This window comes from Pristiophorus japonicus, chromosome 6 (assembly GCF_044704955.1).
Source record: "Pristiophorus japonicus isolate sPriJap1 chromosome 6, sPriJap1.hap1, whole genome shotgun sequence".
Taxonomy (NCBI): domain Eukaryota; kingdom Metazoa; phylum Chordata; class Chondrichthyes; family Pristiophoridae; genus Pristiophorus; species Pristiophorus japonicus.
The window spans coordinates 109,370,894-109,393,179 of NC_091982.1; the positions used below are offsets into that span (position 1 = coordinate 109,370,894).

At 41.4% G+C, this 22,286-nt stretch overlaps 1 protein-coding gene across 1 annotated transcript; it reads left to right on the forward strand.

The window, feature by feature from the left end:
• Window positions 1-9,856: 9,856 nt before the first annotated feature.
• On the forward strand, window positions 9,857-20,908 carry hmgn7 (high mobility group nucleosomal binding domain 7). Its single transcript, XM_070883113.1, has 6 exons — window positions 9,857-10,092; window positions 12,278-12,301; window positions 12,421-12,450; window positions 12,541-12,591; window positions 17,505-17,648; window positions 19,255-20,908. The coding sequence occupies exons 1-6, from the start codon at window positions 10,078-10,080 to the stop codon at window positions 19,300-19,302; spliced, it is 312 nt and encodes a 103-aa protein (XP_070739214.1). The 5' UTR covers window positions 9,857-10,077; the 3' UTR covers window positions 19,303-20,908.
• The last annotated feature ends 1,378 nt before the right edge of the window (window positions 20,909-22,286 follow it).

The following is a 22,286-nucleotide window of genomic DNA, read 5'->3' on the forward strand; positions in this document are numbered from 1 at the left end:
TTCTGAATTCCAATGAGTAGAGGCCCAACCTACTCAACATTTCCTCATAAGTCAACCCCCTCATCTCCAGAATCAACCTTGTGAACCTTCTCTGAACTGCCTCCAAAGCAAGTATATGCTTTCATAAATATGGAAAAGAAAACTGTGTGCTGTATTCCAGGTGTAGCCTCACCAATACCCGTATAGCTGTAGCAAGACTTCCCTGCTTTTATACTCCATCCCCTTTTCAATAAAGGCCAAGATTCCATTGGCCTTCCTGATCATTTGCTGTACCTGCATACTAACCTTTTGTGTTTCATGCACAAGCACCCTCAGGTCCCGCTGTACTGCAACACTTTGCAATTTTTCTCCATTTAAATAATAGCTTGCTCTGTGATTTTTTTTTCTGCCAAAGTGCATGACCTCACACTTTCCAACATTATACTCCATCTGCCAAATTTTTGCCCATTTACATAGCCTGTCTATGTCCTTTTGCAGATTTTTTGTGACCTCACGCATTGCTTTTCCTCCCATCTCTGTATCGTCAGCAAACTTGTCTACGTTACACTCGGTCCTTTCTTCCAAGTCGTTAATATAGATTGTAAATAGTTGGGGTCGCAGAACGGCCTCCTTTTTTAAATAGGGGCGTTACATTTGCAGTTTTCCAATCTGCTGGGACCTTCATAGAATCCAGGGAATTTTGGTAAATTACAACCAATGCACCCACTATCCCTGCTGCTATCTCTCTTAAGACCCTAGCAGGCAAGCCATTGGGTCCAGGGGATTTATCCACCTTTAGTCCCATTATCTGACTGAGTACCGCCTCCTTAGTGATTGTGATTGTGTTAAGTTCCTACCCCCCTATAGTCCCTTGACTATCCACTGTTGGGATATTGTTTGTGTCCTCTACTGTAAAGACTGACACAAAATATTTGTTCAGAGATTCTGCCATCTCCATGTTCCCCATTACTAATTCCCCGGTCTCGTCCTCTTAAGGCATCAACATTTACTTTAGCCACTCTTTTCCATTTTATATACCTATAGAAACTCTTGCTATCTGTTTTTATATTTCATGCTAGTTTACTTTCCCTTTCTTAATCATTTTTTTAGTCATTCTTTGCTGGCCTTTAAAAGCTTCCCATTCTTCAGTCCTCCCACTAGTTTTGGCCACTTTGTATTCCCTTGTTTTTAATTGGATACCTTCCTTTATTTCTTTAGTTAGCCACGGATGACTATCTTTTCTTTTGCACCCTTTTCTTCTCACTGGAATATATTTTTCTTGAGAGTTGGGAAATATCTCCTTACGATCACTTACAAACTTTAAGATCACTTACTAATAAACTAGTAAATTTACATAACTTAAAAAAACTTTTAATTTGAGAACATTAGAATAATAATAATATCATCATCATCATAGGCAGTCCCTCAGAATCGAGGAAGACTTGCTTCCACACTAAGCATGAGTCCTTAGGTGGCTGAACAGTCCAATACGAGAACCACAGTCCCTGTCACAGGTGGGACAGATAGTTGTTGAGGGAGAGGGTGGGCAAGGAGCCTAGATTGCCACACGCTCCTTCCGCTGCCTGCGCTTGATTTCTGCATGCTCTCGACGACGATACTCGAGGAGCTCAGCGACGCCCGAATGCACTTCCTCCACTTAGGGGCGGTCTATGGCTCCTAGGTGTCGGTGGGGATGTCGCACTTGATCGAGGAGGCTTTGAGGGTGCCTTTGTAACATTTCCTCTGCCCACCTTTGGCTCATTTGCCGTGAACGAGTTCCGAGTAGAGTGCTTCCTTTGGGAGTCTCATGTCTGGCATGCGAACTATGTGGCCTACGCAGCGGAGCTGATCAAGTGTGGTCAGTGCTTCAATGCTGGGGATGTTGGCCTGGACGAGGGCGCTAATGTTTATGCGTCTGTCCTCCCAGGAGATGTGCAGGATCTTGTGGAGACATCGCTGGTGGTATTTCTCCAGCGATTTGAGGTGTCTGCTGTACATGGTCCACGTCTCTGAGCCATACAGGAGGGCGGGTATTACTACGGCCCTGTAGACCATGAGCTTGGTGACAGTTTTGAGGGACTGGTCTTCAAACACTCTTTTCCTCAGGTGGCCAAAGGCTGCACTGGCGCACTGGAGGCAGTGTTGGATCTCGTCGTCAATGCCTGCTCTTGTTGATAGGAGGCTCCCGAGATAGGGGAAGTGGTCCACGTTGTCCAGAGCCACGCCATGGATCTTGATGTCCGGGGGGGGCAGTGCTGTGCGGTGAGGACAGGCTGGTGGAGGACCTTTGTCTTACTAATATTTAGCGTAAGGCCCATACTTTCATATGCCTCGGTAAATACATCGACTATGTCCTGGAGTTCAGCCTCTGTGTGTGGACAGACGCAGGTATCATCCGCGTAATGTACCTCGATTACAGAGGTTGGAGTGGTCTTGGACCTGGCCTGGAGATGGCGAAGATTAAACAGCTTCCCACTGGTTCTGTAGATTAGTTCCACTCCAGCGGGGAGCTTATCAACTGTGAGGTGGAGAAACAACAACAACAACAGCAGCAGCAAAGAAAGGCTGCACCCATCTCTCCTCCACCTTATTCTAAGACCGCTCGCCGCACTTGTTCTTGGTGACTCCACCACCCCTGCTCGCAGGCGGTGGCGCAGTGTTTCTGGAGTTGGTACCAAGCTTATTCTTTCTAACATCTCGGGTAGTGCGCACCTGTTGAGCTGGGGGGTGGGGGGGGGGGGTCGGTGGAGGCGGGGTGGGGGGGGGGCGCAATGTGGAGGGCTTGGCTTGGGCCTCTTCAGAGGCTGGTGTGGGGATTAGTGTGGGAGTGGCAGTTGATTCTGTCAATGGGCGCAGGGTCTAGGCTTGTTCCCTTATTGCAGCAGCTAACTCCAACATGCCATCCCTCATGCGCGCTGACAATGTCTCAATGACCTGCAACATTCCCTCCCTCATGTTGAGCATAACTGTCTGATCTACCTGCAACATTCCCTCCCTCATATTCAGTGATAGTCTTTGCACCATCTCTGACATTCCGTCCCTGATGGTCACTGACATCGTTCCCATTTCTTGTGAGATTGCTGTTACTTCTCCCGACAATCCCGCTACCTTGTCACCCACCCCATTGATGGGATCCAGGAGTGATCGTGTAAGGTCAATGCTCTCCCCTCTCATTGCCATCATCTGAAGCACATCTGTTAGATCCTGTACCTCAGGAGAGTGCAGTCCAGCTCTCCATCCCATCCTCCACATGGGTGCGGCTCGCACCCCACCACTGGGACCCGCAGCCTGGGATGGGGGGGGCCCTGGGTGTGCCTCGCTGCATCCCACTACCGGGACCCGCAACCTCAGAAGGCGAGGCCCTGGTTGTGCCTCACTGCACCCCACCGCTGCACCCCACCATTGGGACCCGCAGTCTCGGACATTCGGAAACCAGGGAATGTCCCACCAGCACTCAAAGCACTCGTCACGGAAGGGGCTGTCACCGCAATGAGCGGCACCTCCTCCAAAGTCAGTAAAACAGTGGGGGCTTCATCTAGCTCCATCCCCTCCTCCTCAACCCATGTTCTTGGTCTGGAGGGTTAGATTCGAAGATGTTATCCTGTTCAGGCTGGTCCTCGTCTGAATTTTCTTCTACATTGTCAGGGTCAGCCTCAAATTCTGCAAAATATAACAGAACACAGCCAAATGGTTTGCAGCAGAGGAGGGGGCAGGATGGGTGGCATGAGTAGGCTCACACAGCGCAGGCCAGGCAACGGGCTGATTTGATGGACCACGATGAATGATAGCACATTGCATCAACCAAAGCGTAGCTGACGGAGACATCCCCAGGAACCGAAGTATAGCTAGCCCGTGCAGTACTTAAGATTTAGCAAAGCCAGACTCTGGAATTTGCAGGACTTACTCTCTCCCTCGAGTGTGGGCCCAGCTTGTGCAGTGGTGGTTGCTTTTCTCCAGGTAGGACCCAACAAAGCAGCGACCCTCCCTTTCAAGGGTGTCAGTGGATGCAGATTAGCCGAGCCGCCTCCTGTTCAGGTTCTTTCTCGTTTGTTGTGTGCCACTTTCCTCTGCAAAGATGAAAGCATATCTTTTTAGAGAGGGTGTCTTTCTGCTGAGTGGGACATACACAGTTGGTCACATTTACAATTGCAATTGCATTGAATAAATGAAAATATTACTTACACTAACTACTTGACCAAGGTCCTGCCACTTCTTTTTACACTGGCCTCCAGATCTCATGGCGGTCACCATTGCGCAATAATCTTCTGCAACTTGGTTCCAGCGTTTCTTCATTTCTTTAGGTGGAACTTTTATGTGACCTCTGCTGGTGTCCAGCTGCTGCCGCCATCTGTTCTCAATCACTAACTAGTGCCTCCATTTCATCCTGCAAAAAATTTTTTGTCCTTGCACCGCGTTGCATCTTGTACTGCTGCAGCTCCGATTGTTCCTCACACACACAACTGGCTCTTTAAAAATGGCCGATTGCCAACTCGGAGCTGTACTGCGCATGATCGTCCATTGCAACAAGGTCAAAAACGTCACTTTGTTTGTTGCGCATCGCAGTAGATGGCACATCATTTTTTTCGCCGCAGACAGTAAGCTCCACCCTCCACCCCCCACCCCTCCCCCGGGGCGACTGGACACGCTGCGCAGTGCCAAATTCGAATTATAGATTGGAAAAACTTTGGCAAAATATTTCTGGCCTAGAAAAATGGGTGTAAATCTGGCAATACATCAGAAAACGGGCTTGGACAAAATTGAGCCAGTAACAGGGACTACTTTCCAGTCTACTCATTCTCACTCTCAGCTCTTTCCTCTCCAACCTCCCCTAACTGAACTATTTCCCTGCCTTTTATCCTACCAGGTTGGGAATTGTTCCTGATTGACCTTAATTGCCTTCACAGATTTCTCAAGGCTATACAGTCTTGCCTTGGTCATTCTGACATTTCATACAAACTCTTAAAACTGTACCCCTGTAGTTGATACAATGCTCTCAAAAGCCTATGCCTCACATATCATCTCTCTCCCACTCTGTTGCACCATACTGAATAATGGTTTCAACTATGGAGGACATTTGGTGTTTTATCTTTTAATGAATCTCTGTGAATGATCTGCTGATGTTGTGACAGAACCTTGAAGTACAATTCAAATCATAATCCAGAAAGCAGAACCTAAGACCAAACTTACTACTACATGTTAAAATTCAAGAAATGTACATTAGATATTATAAAGAGTCTTGCTTATTAACACTCCCACCTCAAGAAAGAAATCAACTTGAAAGAACAATTTTGCAAAAGTTTAAAAACTTACAAACTGTGTTTGAGAAAAAAAATACTGTAATTATACATTTTTAAAGCAAAACTTAACACAACATTAACATTTTGGGACCTTGTTGTTAAAATGTGCACAAAGTCTATTTATTAAAAATGGCACATCATAAAAAATGAAACATTTATTTTTCAGAAAGATGAAGCTTGAGTTTAGGATTTCTACTTCATCATTGTGTTGCGACATACCGAAGATGGCACTATTTCCTACTGCACACATAGCAGTAAATAAAAATATATTAAGACTTAATTTAAGATATATGGAACTGAAAGAAGACTGCTTGCTTTGCTGCAGCACATCACACCCTTTATTATTCTGCATCTCTGCTTCTGGACTTAATGCTTGGACAGGGCAGCCAAACAATGCAATCAAAGATCTACAATTGGACTCACGAATCATCAATTGGCCACTCTTTATCCGAGTGTTCAACTCTTTAGTTTGCTGTCGAAGGGCTGCTAGCAATTCCGGGAATACCATAAAAAGTGTTCATCGTCCCTAACAGATGGAGCCAAGTAAGAAAGTATTTCACTTAACAGAAGAATCTAGACACAATACCTGGGGTGCAAACTTCCTGAGCAGCTGAAGAAAATCCCGGACTCAATCTGGGAACCTGACTGATTTTTCAGGTAGTTCAATCAATGAGCAGTAAGACCACTCTAGCCAAGGTATTGAATAACTCCCCATATGTGGTGGCTCCTTAAAGACCTGCTTGTGACTTTGGGGAAGCTTTAGATCACATCTGTGATAAATGGACAGTACAAGAAGTTGGCTTTTATTTGTCTTTTGGGATTTGTCTCATTGAGTCAGTTGTCCAAACAGATACCCATGGATCTTCACTTCTGCTCAGATCACTATCATTTCCAAACATCCCCACTGAGGGTATCAAATCCACACTCTCCCAAGTATTGATGCATATCAATCCTATCATCAATTGGGCAAAATGTTGAGATTTAATTCTTGATTGGGTTTTGATTGTGGAACAATTCAGGAGAACAGTTCAGAAACAATGATAACAGGGGAACTTATGACGGAAAAGTATGAAGGAATGAAACATGAACCTGTTAAAGTATCTGGAATTATCTGCTGCAAGCACATTTGCTTTTAAAAAAATGTTTAGATACATTTTTATTTAAAGTAACAGTTTTCGCAGGGAAGAGGATTAAGTAATGCAGTGGGTTAGCACACTGTCTTACCTCCTCTGAAGAACCTGAGTTCAAATCTAGTCGGAACTATTGAGATGAATTTGGGCAGACTTAATTTGGTTCCCAGAGGACACAGCCCACAAATCACAAATGAGCAACTCTCTCAGAGAAGCCACAATGAAGGCTGGGAGATGGAAAAATAACATTGGTACAGATGAAGATAATCTTTTGAGACATGTTGTTGGAGCAAAGTAATGCAAGGTTTACTCTGCACCTGGCCATTGCCATACCTGGGAAGTGCTTGATGCTGATACTGGGTGTTCAATATGCATTTTTTTTCCTGTACAGACATTTTTAAAACATTCTTTGAAGCTATGCAAGAATGTCAAATATTGACAGATTTAACGGGCGCAAAGTGTAGAATTAATTCAGAGTAGTAGATCAGTTGTCTCCTTATACAAAAAAGTTGGACACCAATTTCAGAAACCTCCATTCTAATGCTGCAGTCACCAAATATAAGGTAGAGAACATCTGTGTCCCACTTCTGCAAACATCCAGTCATCGACTGCTGTCAGCCAGAGTCCATAGCTGAATGGACACTGAGGAACAATGTGTTGTGCAATGGAAGGCACTGAAAACCTGTAGCCTAGAGAAAAACTACTTTTATAGAAAGGCTTTACAAAGCTGTGACATCACTTTACCAAAAACTGTTAGAAGGTAAAAGCTGTCATGGTACTGTAAGATGCTTCAAATGGGATTTCAGAATATTCTGGCTATAGGAATGATAAACAGTAAAGCAGAAAAACATCAGACAAGATAGTAATAGAATAATAGGACTACTTATGTTATTTCCCTTTATTTAACCATAATTGGCTATGCAATCTGTGCACAATAAAGTATTGAAGAAAAAACTATTCGTAGTAACAATTCCAATGTCAGGCAATATTGCTGATAGTTTACAGCATTCATTATTTTCTGATATTGTGTCAAATAAAATATTGTCTATACATCCAATATTCAGTATCCTTTGTCTTAACTTAATAGCAACATTTTGCTGAGGCTCAAAGCAGGCTTGAGCAACACTGAACATAGGCTGGGGGGCGGGGGCACTTTTTATTACATGAAATTTTGGGGAGGAGGTAACTGTAGTTTTAAGGATTCACAATCCTATCTGTGTACATTTGAGAACATAAGTTCATGGTGACATAAGTCAAATTCTGATTTGTTTTAAAGTGGAATTCTTTGGTGATTTTGACGGTGGAATTCGATGATTCCAGATATCTGCTTTGTGTTCAAATCCCCCTTCATGTGGAAAATTGTTCATTTGATAACCAATGCAAAGGGTGCTAATGTTTGTAGCCACTTTTCTTGGTTGATGGGGAAGGGGACGAATTGGTTTAAAAAATATTGTGGGGGAGTGGGATAACTTAGACTGCCCTACTTCTCTGTTGATTTTACAACACAGGGTACTTGAAAAAAAAAATTTTTTTATTTTTTAAAATTTTTCGTAGCCAATCTTTCCAATTCTTTGTCAGATCACAAACGCCAGAGGTCACCTTGCACACATCAAGGATCACGCTGCGCTAATGCTCTTAGCCAAAAGGCCTAGAGCCCAAGCACCGTTCCTGGAAGTACTGCAATACCAGGTTCGTGCCATGGAGGTGGATGGGTCAGCAACCCTACACACCTCCGTGGAGGTGGATGGGTCAAACCACCCCACCCACCTCCTACTTGAAAAATGTGTTGACCCCCCACCCCGTTGTTTATAAAGGAGAAAACCTCACGGGACAAGAGCTTTCATTTCTCTCACACCTGGCTTCACGTTAAACATGATATGGCAGCGTTTAAAAAAAAATGTATCAACCAAAGTCACTCCAATTCACATAGCATTTTCGATTTGTCAGAAGATATACGTATGTTTTTCGAGAAAGTTGATGTGAACTACCCGCTACAACCTATTCCCCCGTTCACGATCGTTCTTTGCAAATGACCCACGAAATTTACCAAGCATAAACTTATAGAATTTGTATTGTACAAGGGGGGAGTGTGAATATTCTACCGTGCACTGTCCGATCATCATCTAATTGAAATATCGCCCGCAGTTTAGACTTTTAACAAACTGGTTCGGTTGTAAAAGCAACGCCGATAAGCTTTAGCGCAAATGGAATCCGCAGCACTGCTGATCAACGTCCGGTCGATCTCTTTATCTTGTGTTTCATGCATAAATTGTTTGCAATTAAATGATTTATTCGCTGTTTTACTTGTATTATTTGCTTAGGCGCACCCGAAAGGGTCTGAATTTCGAGTTGCAGAGTTTGGGATAGTGACTGCTGGTTCGTTGCATGCTCATCATCAATGTCAAGATTTGTCGGGGGGGAATAATTATGCAAAAACGAGTATCATGGTATCGAAGCGATGCAAGCATACGTTATGCCGATACATCGACATGCCATCCTGGCGTACTTCAAGCCTTTTGCGTTTTAAATCTACGAAAATGAAAAGCTGCAGTAGTTGTGAGGACCAAATCTTTTTGAGTCTTGCACAGTGGTCAAACAAATATGGAGCTTCTAAGCCACCAGCTAAATCTCAGCCACATGGACGTTTAGCATTCATTGCTCAATGTGTTTCAGGAATTGTGCTCGACATTGAGCACAATAGCGAAGCACAAACGTGTATGTCTATACACAGGTTGCACTGTCTAATTCATCTTCCAAACCGACTCCATTGAAAAATCAATGCAGAGCCTGAATATTTAAAATAAAACGCAATTTTAGCATTTTATCAGAAAATGCATTGCAAATAAATATATAAATAAATCTGATAGAATAATGCAGAAAAAACGATTATTTTCAGTGACTGTGGCTGTGCTGCGACTTTACAGCGTTACGTTTGATGTAAAATAAAATTTATTTTAGTCTGGGTCTTAAATTTGTCCTTGCGGTCAAGGGTCATGTATATTTGGGGCCATCACGTGAACTTGTCCTATCCAACCACGGCCCGGCTTTGATCAGATCTGGTTTGAGCCGGTTTGAACAGATTACCGTTTTTTATTTTTAAAATATAACGTAATTTCATTGAGTATTATTGTTTTGCTCTTAAGAATAGGATTATTCGCCGCCCCCCGCCTCAATTGCGTCTTCACCCAACGCACGGACATATATGTTAAAGCTTCCCGAAAAATTTTTTTTTAAATAAAAATCACGGCCAGCGGCGATGGGCATTGGCTTGTTTTTGCACAACCCGCTCCTCGTACCAACTTGGCCAGAGCGCGCGTGCGCACACCCAGCTCCCGCTCCGCCCCTGCCTCCGATTGGACCAATGTCGGCGTGGGCGGTGCCTGGTCCGTCGGCCCCGAGCCCACCAATTGGCGGAGAGCGCCGTCAGTCAGCGCGGCGCTCCGCGCCGCATCAGGGTTGGTTGCAGTGTGCGACTTGCTGTGAGTGGCCATTGGTGGTACTAGTGTGCAAAGGGGGGGGAAGGAGAAAAAAAACCTGTGGGTTTAAAAATATATATATATATATTAACCGTTTGCACGAATAGCCGTTCCTCGGGTCTGATTTTTCCCCCCCTTTATATTTTTTTCTTGAGGAATTGATTTTTTTTTCTTTGCTCAATCGAGTCAGTCACCATGCCCAAGAGAAAGGTACGTGGAGCAAGCGCCGTGTGTTAAAAGAAGTTGCGTTAATGGCAGTTGCGAGTTGTGCGGCGTTTGACATTGGTGCCGCTGTTGCACATTTTCCAACCCCCAGCCCGCTGCCGTGGAGTGAGCGGGCTGTCTGCATGCCGGACACCCGCGATCGCGGCACGTATACACTCGCCCCCCCACATTCCCTTCATGGTCGGGTATCGTTGCAACGGCGGTTGGGCGGGGGGGAAGGGAGCGAATGAGCCGCGCGGTCGCTCCTTTGTTCTCGGGGCCCCTGGCTGGTGGCGCAGTGTCGCCTCCGGCCGTTAGACGGCGCGCGGCCGGGAGGTGAGCGCGGGAGGGTGATTGAACATTTGAAACGGGGGAAGACGGTTGAGGTTTGCGCACGCTTTGCTCTCGCGCGCCGTACACTGAGGAGGAGGGGGGAGGTAGCTAGCGGAATTCGGCCCAATGCCCCCGGGGGTGGGGGCGGTGTGAAGCGACAGGAGTGCGCGCCCGCTCGCACTTTCTAAAAGGTCTCGGATTGAAAAGAGGGGCGGGCGGCGGGCTCAGTCCCAATTAGGGCTCAAGCCTTTCTTCACCGAATGGGGAAAAACGGCGGGAAGGTGGACTGTGCGCGCTGACGTCATGGCGTCGGGATGGCGGCCCGGCCAATGGATTGACGGCAAAGCGCCGCTTCCCGCGTGTCCCTAACTCAGCATACATTCTATCTGATAGTTTTAAATCAATGGGCTCCTACTTTGCAGAAATGAGGCACCGTTTAAACGTCAGTTGAACCATGCAGCTTAACGCAATGTTTAAATGGGTACCCCTCCAAATAAAACTCTACATTACAGCAGTGACTACACTCCAAAAGTACTTCATTGGCTGTAAAGCGATTTGGGACGTCCAATAGTAGGGAAAAAGGCGCTATATAAATACAAGTCTTTATTCAATGCTAAATCTTAATGTTTTATGTAGATGGCCAATGTGTTAGGGGCATTTTTTGATGGTTAACGCCACCATGTTCACAGAACCGTGGTCAAATCCGTCAATAACTCGGTAGTGTTCTGGCAGATATGTTTGAATTTCCCAGCCCTGGAGAGGAGAGTAATTTCAGCGGGGGTAGTTATATAGATTTACATATTAGAATTTGTTACAATAAGTATTTGGGAGATTTCGTTTTAGCTCACATTGAACATATTTTTTATGCATGGTTTTTGGATTGTTCAGACCCAGAAGTCTGCAGTTGATACTAAAATTTATTTGGAGGTCCACTATTTTCTCCTGTTTGCTACACAAATCCCTGGTTGTAAGACTAATTCTTCAACTGTTGGATCTTTGAATCTGCATTATTCTTATGGAAGAATTCTGGTTATTTAGATGTAGTATGCTGAAAGTGCTACAGGATAGAATGTTTTTTGGATTTTTTCTATTCACATTGGAATTTAATCTGATGCTGCATGATTTTCCTGTAGTGTGATTATCTAATTAGTACAACTTTCTGTTATGCTTTTACTTTCATCTGCTGGATGCTGGACTGTAACTACTCAAATGATTTCAGTCTGAGCTGGTGTTTCACCCTCTTATCCTGAACCTGTACTTTGATTCACTGGCAGCCAATCCCATTGTTGGGTTATTGGGCAGGTAATTTTTTAATCCAAAACTGCGCATGTACAGCGTGTACACATCCTTTTTGAAATTGAAGAAATCTTGAATGCATGAAGACTCCTTCCAAATTCATATTACACGTGGATTACAACATTGATAATGGATTATAATGCTTGATGTTTTGTGTTGATTATCAACAACGTCCCCTGTATTTGGAGACTCAACATCCAGTAGAACAGGTCTTGCAGTATTATAGCATAGTAAAATTGGAAGTGTAATGGCTAACTGCAGAACCCTGACTTTTAAATAAAGAAATTACTACTTCAGGAGGTCTTAAAAACAGGAAAATTAGAATTCACTTTTGTTGAAAGGTTCTAAGTTTTGAGGTAAGTTATGTTTTAAAGCTGTTACAAATTTACTTGAATTTAGAATAATCTGCCTTTGGTTAATAACGTCACAATTGTAAATGACAAGATCAGAACAGGGGTTAGATCAACTAAGCTGCAGTTCCAATTACTTTGTTTTTGAGAACTTCATTTTTTTAAATTAAACTGCCAGGTGTAATCAATAGAAATGTATTTTGTTTTTGCAGAATGATGGAGAGACAAAAGAGGAGGTTGGTGTCTTTGCTTTGTCAATTTTAACAGCTAAAAACCTGTAAGCTTTTGGACATATCTTGTGTAAATACAGATTTATGCTGTTATAAAATCAGTGTATCTTTTATATTTTCTCAAGCCAAGAAGGAGGTCATTAAGGTTGTCAGAGGTAAGTAACCCTTGTGCACAGTATAATTACATTTTTTAATGAAGTAATTGATGGGCAGAAGATTAGTTGTATGTCTTTGCTTTATTGCAGAAACCTTCACTTCCAAAACCGGAGCCAAAACAAAAGAAGGCGCCAGCTAAAGTAAGTTGCTTGATTTTACTGTTCTAGCACTTCGTCATGCATGCAAAGCATGATGTACAAATTGTATCTGTTCTTGTCCCCTGAGACTTTTATTTTAAAAAAAATCATACTTCTTTTCTATTTCGGGAAGGGAATGGAATTTCATGAGTTTATAGAATCATACAGCACCGAAGCAGGCCATTTGACCTATCGTGCCTGTGCCGGCTCTCCTAAAGAGCTACCAATTAGTTCAACTCTCTTGCTCTTCCCCATAGCACTGCAATTTTTTCCTTTCTAATTCCATTTTGAAAGTTACTATTGAATCTGCTTCCACCACCCTTTCAGTCAATGCATTCCAGGTCATAACTTACTGAGTTTAAAAACAGTTCTCGTCTCTCACCTGTCTGCCACTGATCTCAAATTTGCATCATCTACTACTGACCCTCATGTCACTGGAAAATAGTTTCTACTCCATTAAAGCCCCTCAAAAGTTTGAACACCTATTAAATCTCCGCATAACCACCTTTGCTGTAAGAAGAGCAATCGCAGTCTCCCTAGTTTCTCCACATTACTGAATTCTCTCTGCACCCTCTCCAAGGTCTTGACATACTTTCTAAAGTGTGGTGTTCAGAGTTGGACACAATACTCCCATCTGAGGCCTAACCAATGATTTATAAAGGTTTATCATAACTTCCTTGCTTTTGTACTCTCTGCCACTATTTATAAAGCCAAGGATCCTGTATGCTTTATTAACAGCCAAATCAACATGTTCTGCCACCTTCAAAGATATGTGTATGAGAACCCCAGGTCTCTTCCTGCACCTCCATTAAAATTTCACCAATTTGTTTATACTGCCTCCTAATTGTTCCTTCCAAAAAGTGTCACTTCACACTTGTCTGTATTAAATTTCATCTGTCTTTGAAATTTCACCAGAATTGTCATTGAAAAGTTTGTGCCGTCACTAATCATAACTTGTTTTCAGGTTTTTCAAACCTGTCTGCTTTGTTAAACTTCAATTTTCACAGCAACTCAATTTAGTCCCCCCCCCCCCCCCTGCCATGTTAAGAATTGTAAGTGTGCATGTATCAAAGTCTGTCATGTTAGTCTGAGGTAAAATGATATTTTAACAATCAATATATTCTTTCGCTCTTTCATTTTCTCCTTTTCCAAATTTTGTCTATTTCTGGTCAACATAGTGAGTTTTGTTGTCATACTGTGCCACTAGTGTTTCTCTGGTATCTCATCCAAGTAGTCCTTTATTTTTGTGCTGGCTTTTGCAGAGTTAACTGATCTTGGCTGGATGTTAGGATGACTACAACTGACTGCAATGCCTCCTAGGTTAGGGAGATTAGATAACAATATTTCACTTTCCAATAACCTATGTATGAAGTAGCCTGTAGGCATTATTGTCTTGGCTAATGTGTAGGTAACCATTTGAGTGAGTACGAGAAAGATTCTGGCTTTGGGATCCATAAGCTAATGTAGGTCAGTGCTCTCAGAAGAGTAGGCGGGAAAGGAGATTTAATAAAAAAGTGGCTTGTTTTTGATGCTAATACACTGGCTTGTGGTTGCACAAATTTGGTGCTTCCTATGTAGCAATTTACTGACCACTGTTTAATTAACATTTTAGAAATATTTCTGAACATATCTAATTTACTGAACCTTAGCTGTTAGACTTTATAATGCTGTTTTGTAATGCCTCCCAAGTCATTTGTCATTAGCACTTGCTGATCTTAGCTTGCCTCCGGGTTAGGTTAGTACTGAGAATGTGCTAGTTTTTCCAGAGATTACTTTCTGCTGAAATGTAAAACCAAGGCTTTGGCTGGCTGTTACCTGCTTTGAAGATATCAAGAGGGGCAGAAATGCAAACTTGTGAAGTTTTTGATGGTTTTGCGTGAAGGAAATGATTGCAGTTTATTTTAGAAACCTATAATAACATAAATAGACATTTGGAAAGCCTTTTTTACAATTCAAGTTTAGATTTGATGAGTTTTGTGGAAGGCATGACTTATTTAGAAGAGATGCGCTAAAGCTAGGTACAATATATTTTCGATTCAAAGTTGGCTTTTTTGCTCTTTTTTTAAAAAAAAAAGAATTGTCCAGTAATTTAAATAAATAAAGAAACAAATAACTCAGTGGGAATTTAGTCTTAAAAATTTGGATTCCGATAAATTGAATTAAAGAAATTGAATACATGAGGACCGAAGTAGAAAATTAAGCTTGCTTCAATTAGGAAATTAAAAAGCAGAAAAGAATGCCAGCAGGGACTGCTTCATGCAGCAGGACCTGGACACCATCCAGACATGAGCGGCAAATAACATGTGTGCCACAGTGCCAGGCAAAGACCATCTACAACAAGGGAGAACGTAACCACTTCACCATGATAAATGGAATTACCATCGTTGAGTCCCCTCCCTTCAACGTGGGGGGGCAGGGTTGGAGAGGGTCACCATTGATTAGAAACTGATCTGGGATAGCCATTCAAATACCATTGCTACCAGAGCAGGTCAGAGGCTGGTATTCTGCAGTGACAAGCTCGCCTCCTGACTTACCAAAGCCTCTACCATCTGCAAGGCACAAATTAGGAGTGTGATGGAATACTTTCTATTTGCCTAGGTGGGTGCAGTTCCAACAACATTCAAGAAACTAGACACTATCGGCAGCGCCTCCCAAACCCATGATTTCTACCAACTCAAAGGACAATGGGAGCACTATCCCCTCCAAGTCACACACCATCCCAACTTGGTCATATATTGCTATTTCTTCATTGTCGCTGGGTCGAACTCCTGGAGCTCCTTCCCCAACGGCATCCCGGGAGCATTTCACCACATGGCCTGCAGCGGGTCAAGAAGGCCCACCACCACCTTCTCATGCAACTAGGGATGGGCAATAAATGCTGGCCTTGTCAGCGATGGTCACTTCCTGAGAATGACATTTTTTTTAAAAAGATGATTTGCGAAATTATAGATATATGATGAGATAAATAGATCTGATGGGCAAGCTGATGATGCTTTAAACTAAGAAGTGAAATGAATATAGTGGAACCTATTTGGGATTGCTAATATATTGAGAAACTTAAGTAGGCTTACAAACTAGATCAGTTAGTATCGCTCTCTATACTTTGCTTCAGTAGGTTGTGGGTTTAAGTCCTACTCCAGGTTAATCTAAGATGACACTGATGCAGTCTGCCAGTTTTGGTGGCTTTGGGTAGATATTAAGGATCCTCTGGTACTATTCTAAGCGTAAAGATTTCTGGGGTCTTGGCCAACATTCCTCCTTCAATGAATAACCTTCACCCCACAATAAAGTAACTAGTTATTCATCTCATTGTAATTATGGGATATTACTGTCATCAAAAATTATTTATTACGCTTGAAGCATTTTTGGTATTTCTGAAAGTCAAACACTTTGTAACTGGAAGCCTTTCATTTAGAGATCATGACGATTGTGTGTGTGTGTGTAGTAGATAATGGTCTCATGGCTAAAACCAAAGGATAGGTATGAGTTTCACATGGTTAGCTTAAAATATTAAGTGAGGGTGCTGTTGAGAGGATCTGGGTGTGACATAATATGTTTTTTTTTAAATTAACAAGGTAAGAGCAGTCTGTTTGAATGGAAACCTGCACTAATGGAAACCTGGCATCTTGATGGATAAATTAGTAACCTGAGAAGAGGAAACCTTTTGAGGAGGGGGTGGGTAGTAGAGGATGGAAACTTAATGGTGAAGGACAAAGCAGCTTGCAGCTTGATTGTTGTGTATGACAGCGACTCAGAATGACACAGAATTTACAGGACACATTTGGCCCAACAGGTTTATGTTCCACACGAGCCTCATCGCACCTCACTTCATCTCGCCCTAACACATCCTTCTATTCCTTTGACCCCTCATGGAAAATATGCATAAATAAAATGGTTGTATATCTTTTTTAAATATCCTGTTAAATATTTAAACATGATGCAAGCAAGCACGTTTTTTGGTGGGGGTGGGGGCGCGGAGAGGAATGAGATGTTTATTGCTGAAGTTTCTAAAATTCTCTCTCTTCCCCACACCCTTTTTCATGAAACCATTTCCCATGTGTGACACAAGATGAGCCTTTAGCTCCTGGTAGATGTCAGCAAATTGAGCTGCTTATTTTGATGTCACAAAATTAATTTTAATTATAAAATTTTTGTGAATCATTGATACTTCATTAGGTTACTATATTTATTACATAATTATCTCATAACTGCTAATGAGCAGTTAAATGTTTTTAGTGAAGTATTTGTACCAGCATCTTTTTTTTTAATAGTGAACTTGTCCCTGAAATTGAAGTAGTTAATTAAACATTTTACAGTAATAGAAGATTAGAACATAAACTATAGTTTATTTTTAAAATTACATCGTTTTATGTACATTTTTTTCAGTTATGACATTTAACGGTTTTTGGTTTTGGCTGGAATGTAAAATTCTTTTGAATTGTACAGTTTGTCAAAATGTTAACTGAACAGACTTCTTTCCAACATAATTATTTTTTCAGAAAACTTTTTCATTTTAACTTGTTGCACTAATCCCTACACTGTCCCTGCCATATTGGAATTGAGATGATCGAGCAAGAGCTGTATGTAGACAGATACAATCAGCACACTATTATATCTGTCTGCACCAGCACTTGAGCAAGTGCCAAAGCCAGTCGGTGTGCTTTTTAATTCCAATTTTTATCATTTTGGAGAATACCCAAAGCTAACGTACCAAGTAGGGCTATACGTAACTTTACCATTGTATTTTGAAAAAATAAACTATGAATACTCAGTAGTAATCTATCACACAGCTTTAATTAAATGTGAAGAGAGGTAATGTAAATGTTTATCAAATATATTTAGAAATGACCTGGTTCTGCTCTTTACACTGTAGCAAATAGTTTGGTTGTGACCTTGTGCTGGATTCATTTTAATAGAAAGAGAAGGCTGCTAATGACAAGAAGGAGGATAAGAAAGCAGCAGCAAAAGGAAAAAAAGGAGCTAAAGGCAAAGAAGAGACTAACCAAGAGGATGCAAAAGAAGAAACTCCCTCTGAGAATGGAGAAGCCAAAAATGATGAGGTAAATTTAAGTGGAAAGCAGCAATGTAGAGCACCCCCCTTATAGATCCTTAATTTAGAAAGGTCTAAAATGCATTGCTGGTTTAAAGATGAGGTCATTGATCCATCTTGACACATCCATCCAGTAAGACTACAGTCACCTTTCCTTCTATGTTAAATAATTCCAGAGTGTTAATCTCCAGTACCCTATCTAGAAGTCTATTTAGTGTTAATCACTTGTCGTCTGTAAAGAGTTCAAGAATCACTTTTTACAATACCATATACAATCTTGTATACTTTACTACAGTCACTTCTCAAATCAACTCTTTCCGACGCTGAAAATCCCAAGTTTCTTCAGTCAACAGCTGCCAGAGTTTTAATGCCCTTGTCTGGGTGACCCGATACTCTAGGTGTGATCTTTGAAAATTACTTCCTCTGACTTATACTTGAACATTTTGGCTATATAGTTCAGTACTTTTTGTGTGCTGCTCTGCAGTGATTGGGCATGTTCACCTCAGTGCTAAACTGATCTTTCAACTTCATCTTTAGCTATTTCAGCATCATTCATGCAGTATTGAATGCCAATTAATTTTTTTGACTATTCTGTTCAACTAGTAAGATATAGCAATTTTAAAATTTGTTAAAGCCAACTGGTCAGCTGTGTGAGAACAACTGGGCCCCAGGATGTTGTTTGTTTATTTCTGGGAGGTGCTTTGTCTCTGCTTCCAGATAGCACAAGAAAGGTCCGAAACACTTCCTGTGTGCAATTCAGATACAAGCATAATTTTTTTTTTTTTTTTTATAAGAGTTCTCAATTTTGGCTAACCTCACATAACTAGTCTGTATGTGCCTTGTTAAAGAAAAAAAATACATACAATTTTTAATTAATTTCAAAAATTATAAATATAGTAAAAAATTCAAACTGGAAAACAATCAAGCATTAACAATTAACAGCTGAGGGGTTAACTTGTTAAATTGTGTGACTCATGCCCATTGCTTCACGAGGAGCAGGTTGATGCTGAGGTGAGGATGGGTGCGTACCCTGATCTCTTCTCTTTTTTCCCCCCCACCGCCCAAAAAGATGATCCCAGTTTCAAAAGAAAAGTGTCTCAACTCAGCGGTGGTTTCAACAGATAGGCTAACTAACATCTATATCCAATAGTTTTTCCCCCCTTGTCGCCTTTCTAGTGTTGTCAACTGTATGAAAATGTATTTGCTTAATGATATTTTGTTGTTTACCTGCTGACAGTGTAAGTAGTAACCCTAACCCACCTGCTCTCATTGGTGGCTACACAATTCTGGTGAATAAGACAACCTGGAATGAGAGGGAGCTATTTACTTACTTTCTGTTGGTTAGAAGAGATTACCATTCAGTAATCTACTAAAGGAATGCTTGGCTGACATGTCTAAAACTTTTGATATGGGAACTGCAGCATGACGGTCTGTTAGGAAAGCACAACACAATTTTGTAAATCGGTCTGTTAGGAATGCTGTGAGCTGAATGAACATGGATATATTTGACATTTTTCAATTGTTTATGCACTTAACTGGTTACACATTAGTAATATCCTTTAAATCCAACACTCCTTTTCTGCAATTTATATATTTAACTTTTTTTTACCTTTCAGGCGCAGTCCACTGAAAGCTGTGAAGAAAAAGAAGCCAAGTCAGAGTAACTGCATCTGCCCGTCATCTCCATCAATGGCATCCATACCTCCATACTGTATTGTTAACAGAGAGGAATATTTTTATCAACTATTTTATAAATACAAGGTTTTTTTAGCATGAATTTAATTATGGAAACACCCACATCTCAAGATTATTTGGGGGTATGAAACCCTAAAGAATCATTGTTTTAAAATTGTGATTGTTGTAGTTAGTGTGATATGTGGGACAAGTAAATGGTGGTAGTTATTGACTTCTGTCAATGTTTGTCTTGTGTCATACTCTAAAGGTCTGATATTTTAATTCACCAGGTATTTGTGGTGTTAGGCTATTACAAGTGGGGAAGAGTAAGGAGAAAGTTGTTTGTGTCAAAACATTCCAGTGGTTTTGTGGGTTAGTTTTGTAACCAGGTAAAATATTTTGGTGAAAAAAAAATAAAAATGTGGGGCCTGGAAATCTAATGTGAAAAATATTTTAATTTTAAATTTGCCATTTTTGTAAAGAAAAACCTTTGCAATCATGTAAAACTAGTTTCTAATGGAAATTAACATCTCTTAAAAGGGCAGATGGCTGTATGTCCCCCACTTCCTGTCAGAATTTTTGCTGGATGATTTACCTTAATAAAAAAAAAGCTCCCCAAAGTTTCTCTACATGAAGTATCACTGATGCTATTTCATTCCATTATTCAGTGCACTTTTTAAAGAATTGAACAATACAAAAGCACAATCCATCAATTTACACTTCGCTATAAAATCTTCTGTTGCTGAATATATTCCTTCTGCACTATTTGTAGCACAGTTGTGAACTAGTTTATAAAGAATGTATTTACAATTTTGCTGCAAACAGTGTCTGTATAATATACTTCCTTTTACTATGTGGTATCTGATGTTCCCTCTTGACAACACATTTTTGGCATAGGGAGCCACCTGCTTTTTAAAATGGTATGTCATGACAGTTGAGGTGTCGTACATGGAGGCATCCTGCTCCTATATTTATAAAAAAAAATGCCTATTCTTCCATGGACTTGGTTCACTTTTCTCAGCATAAGATAAATGTGTGTTGCTCTAAAGTCTTTCTCTTCCTTCCTGCCCCCCTCCCCACCAAATAACTTTATAACTGATTGATTAATTTTGTTTTCATCTTCCTCTGGAATGTATTTCTTTATTTTTTTAAAACTTGCGCTAGTTTCAAGGGTTGTTCGAAGCGTCCAAGCCATTTGTTGTAGACATACATGATTGTTGTCTCTGAATATATGATATGACTGCCTGTAACATGGCTGGGATTCTGTCCAAATGACAGGGTGGTTTGTTCACTTCAAGGCATTACAGAAGGAAATTTGTCACAAATCACAATCTGTTGGTGTCACTCAAGTCTCTGACATTGCTCATTTTGGTGTGACAGCACAACTTGTCATGTCTGGTCTCAGTAAGGAGACCACTCATTGCTCTAAGGCTGTGATTCTTCGATTCCTGTGTCAGCCCTCATCCAAGGATGCTGTGCTGGATTGTCTGAGGATTGGTTCATGTAGTCTTCTGAGCCAGTGCAAGCAAAGAGTCTGCTGGTTGATACCAATAAGTAATTACCTTGTCTGTGATCAAAATAAATCGGCTGATGCATTTTTGCACTCTCTTAACTTCAATCTTGGCATGCAGCATGAGGGAAGGCCCCGGTAACCATTGTTACTAACTCAACCTTTTGAAGTTGTCCCAAGATTAGTGCATCTGCTGATCCCTATCATAGCTCAGACTGTGTCGTACCATGATTATCGATGGTTGACAGCATAGTTGGCTCAGATGCTACTTGTTGGTGCAATTAGATTCATAAAACAAACTTGCAGTATTAGTTACTGCCTGTTCCGAGGGTGAGCTTTGGGGTGAGTTGGTGAGTGACTACTTGGTCATTTATGAATCTGCTTCACTATCCAATGTTTAAGTGTCTTTGGTGCACAGCGCTGGGAGTATCTGCTAAATGGAATAGCTCACTAAACAGCGGCAATGGGAGTTTGGTGACGGTCGGAAATCAGTGCAGAGGGGGAAGGAGGTACTAAATGCTTTAAACCAAGGGGCAACAGTAAATAAGTAAGTAATCACACCGGAGGAAATAGAAAATGTGACGCAGCGCAGGGGAGTGTCAGAACGCAAGGAAATTAAAATAAGTATGTAGATAAGTATCTAGATATCCCTTTGTGTGTTTAGTATCTTTAGTGGTAAGTGTTAAGTTTGACTTGGAATTAATATTAGTGCAAGTCAAAGCAAAACCAGGTAAGTGATTAAATTCTAACTGCATTTAAAGACAAGTAGCTAATTAATCACTAACTTAATTACTAGTTTATTTAACATTAAGATAAATCCACCTATTAAGAACATAAGAAATAGGAGCGGGAGTAGGCCATACGGCCCCTCGAGCCTGCTCCACCATTTAATAAGATCATGGCTGATCTGATCATGGACTCGGGTCCACTTCCCTGCCCTCTCCTCATAATCCCTTATCGTTTAAGAAACTGTCTATCTCTGTCTTAAATTTATTCAATGTCCTGGCTTCCACAGCTCTGAGGCAGTGAATTCCACAGATTTACAATCCTCAGAGAAGAAATTCCTCCTCATCTCAGTTTTAAATGGGCGGCCCCTTATTCTAAGATTATGCCCCCTAGTTCTAGTCTCCCCCATCAGTGGAAACATCCTCTCTGCATCCACCTTGTCAAGCCCCCTCATAATCTTGTACGTTTCGATAAGATCACCTCTAATTCTCCTGAATTCCAATGAGTAGAGGCCCAACCTCCTCAACCTTTGCTCATAAGTCAACCCCCTCATCTCTGGAATCAACCTAGTGAACCTTCTCCAAAGCAAGTATATCCTTAAGTAAATATGGAAACCAAAACTATATCCAGGTGAGGCCTCACTAATACCCTGTATAACTGCTTTTATACTCCATCCCCTTTGCAATAAAGGCCAAGATTCCATTGGCCTTCCTGATCACTTGCAGTACCTGCATACTA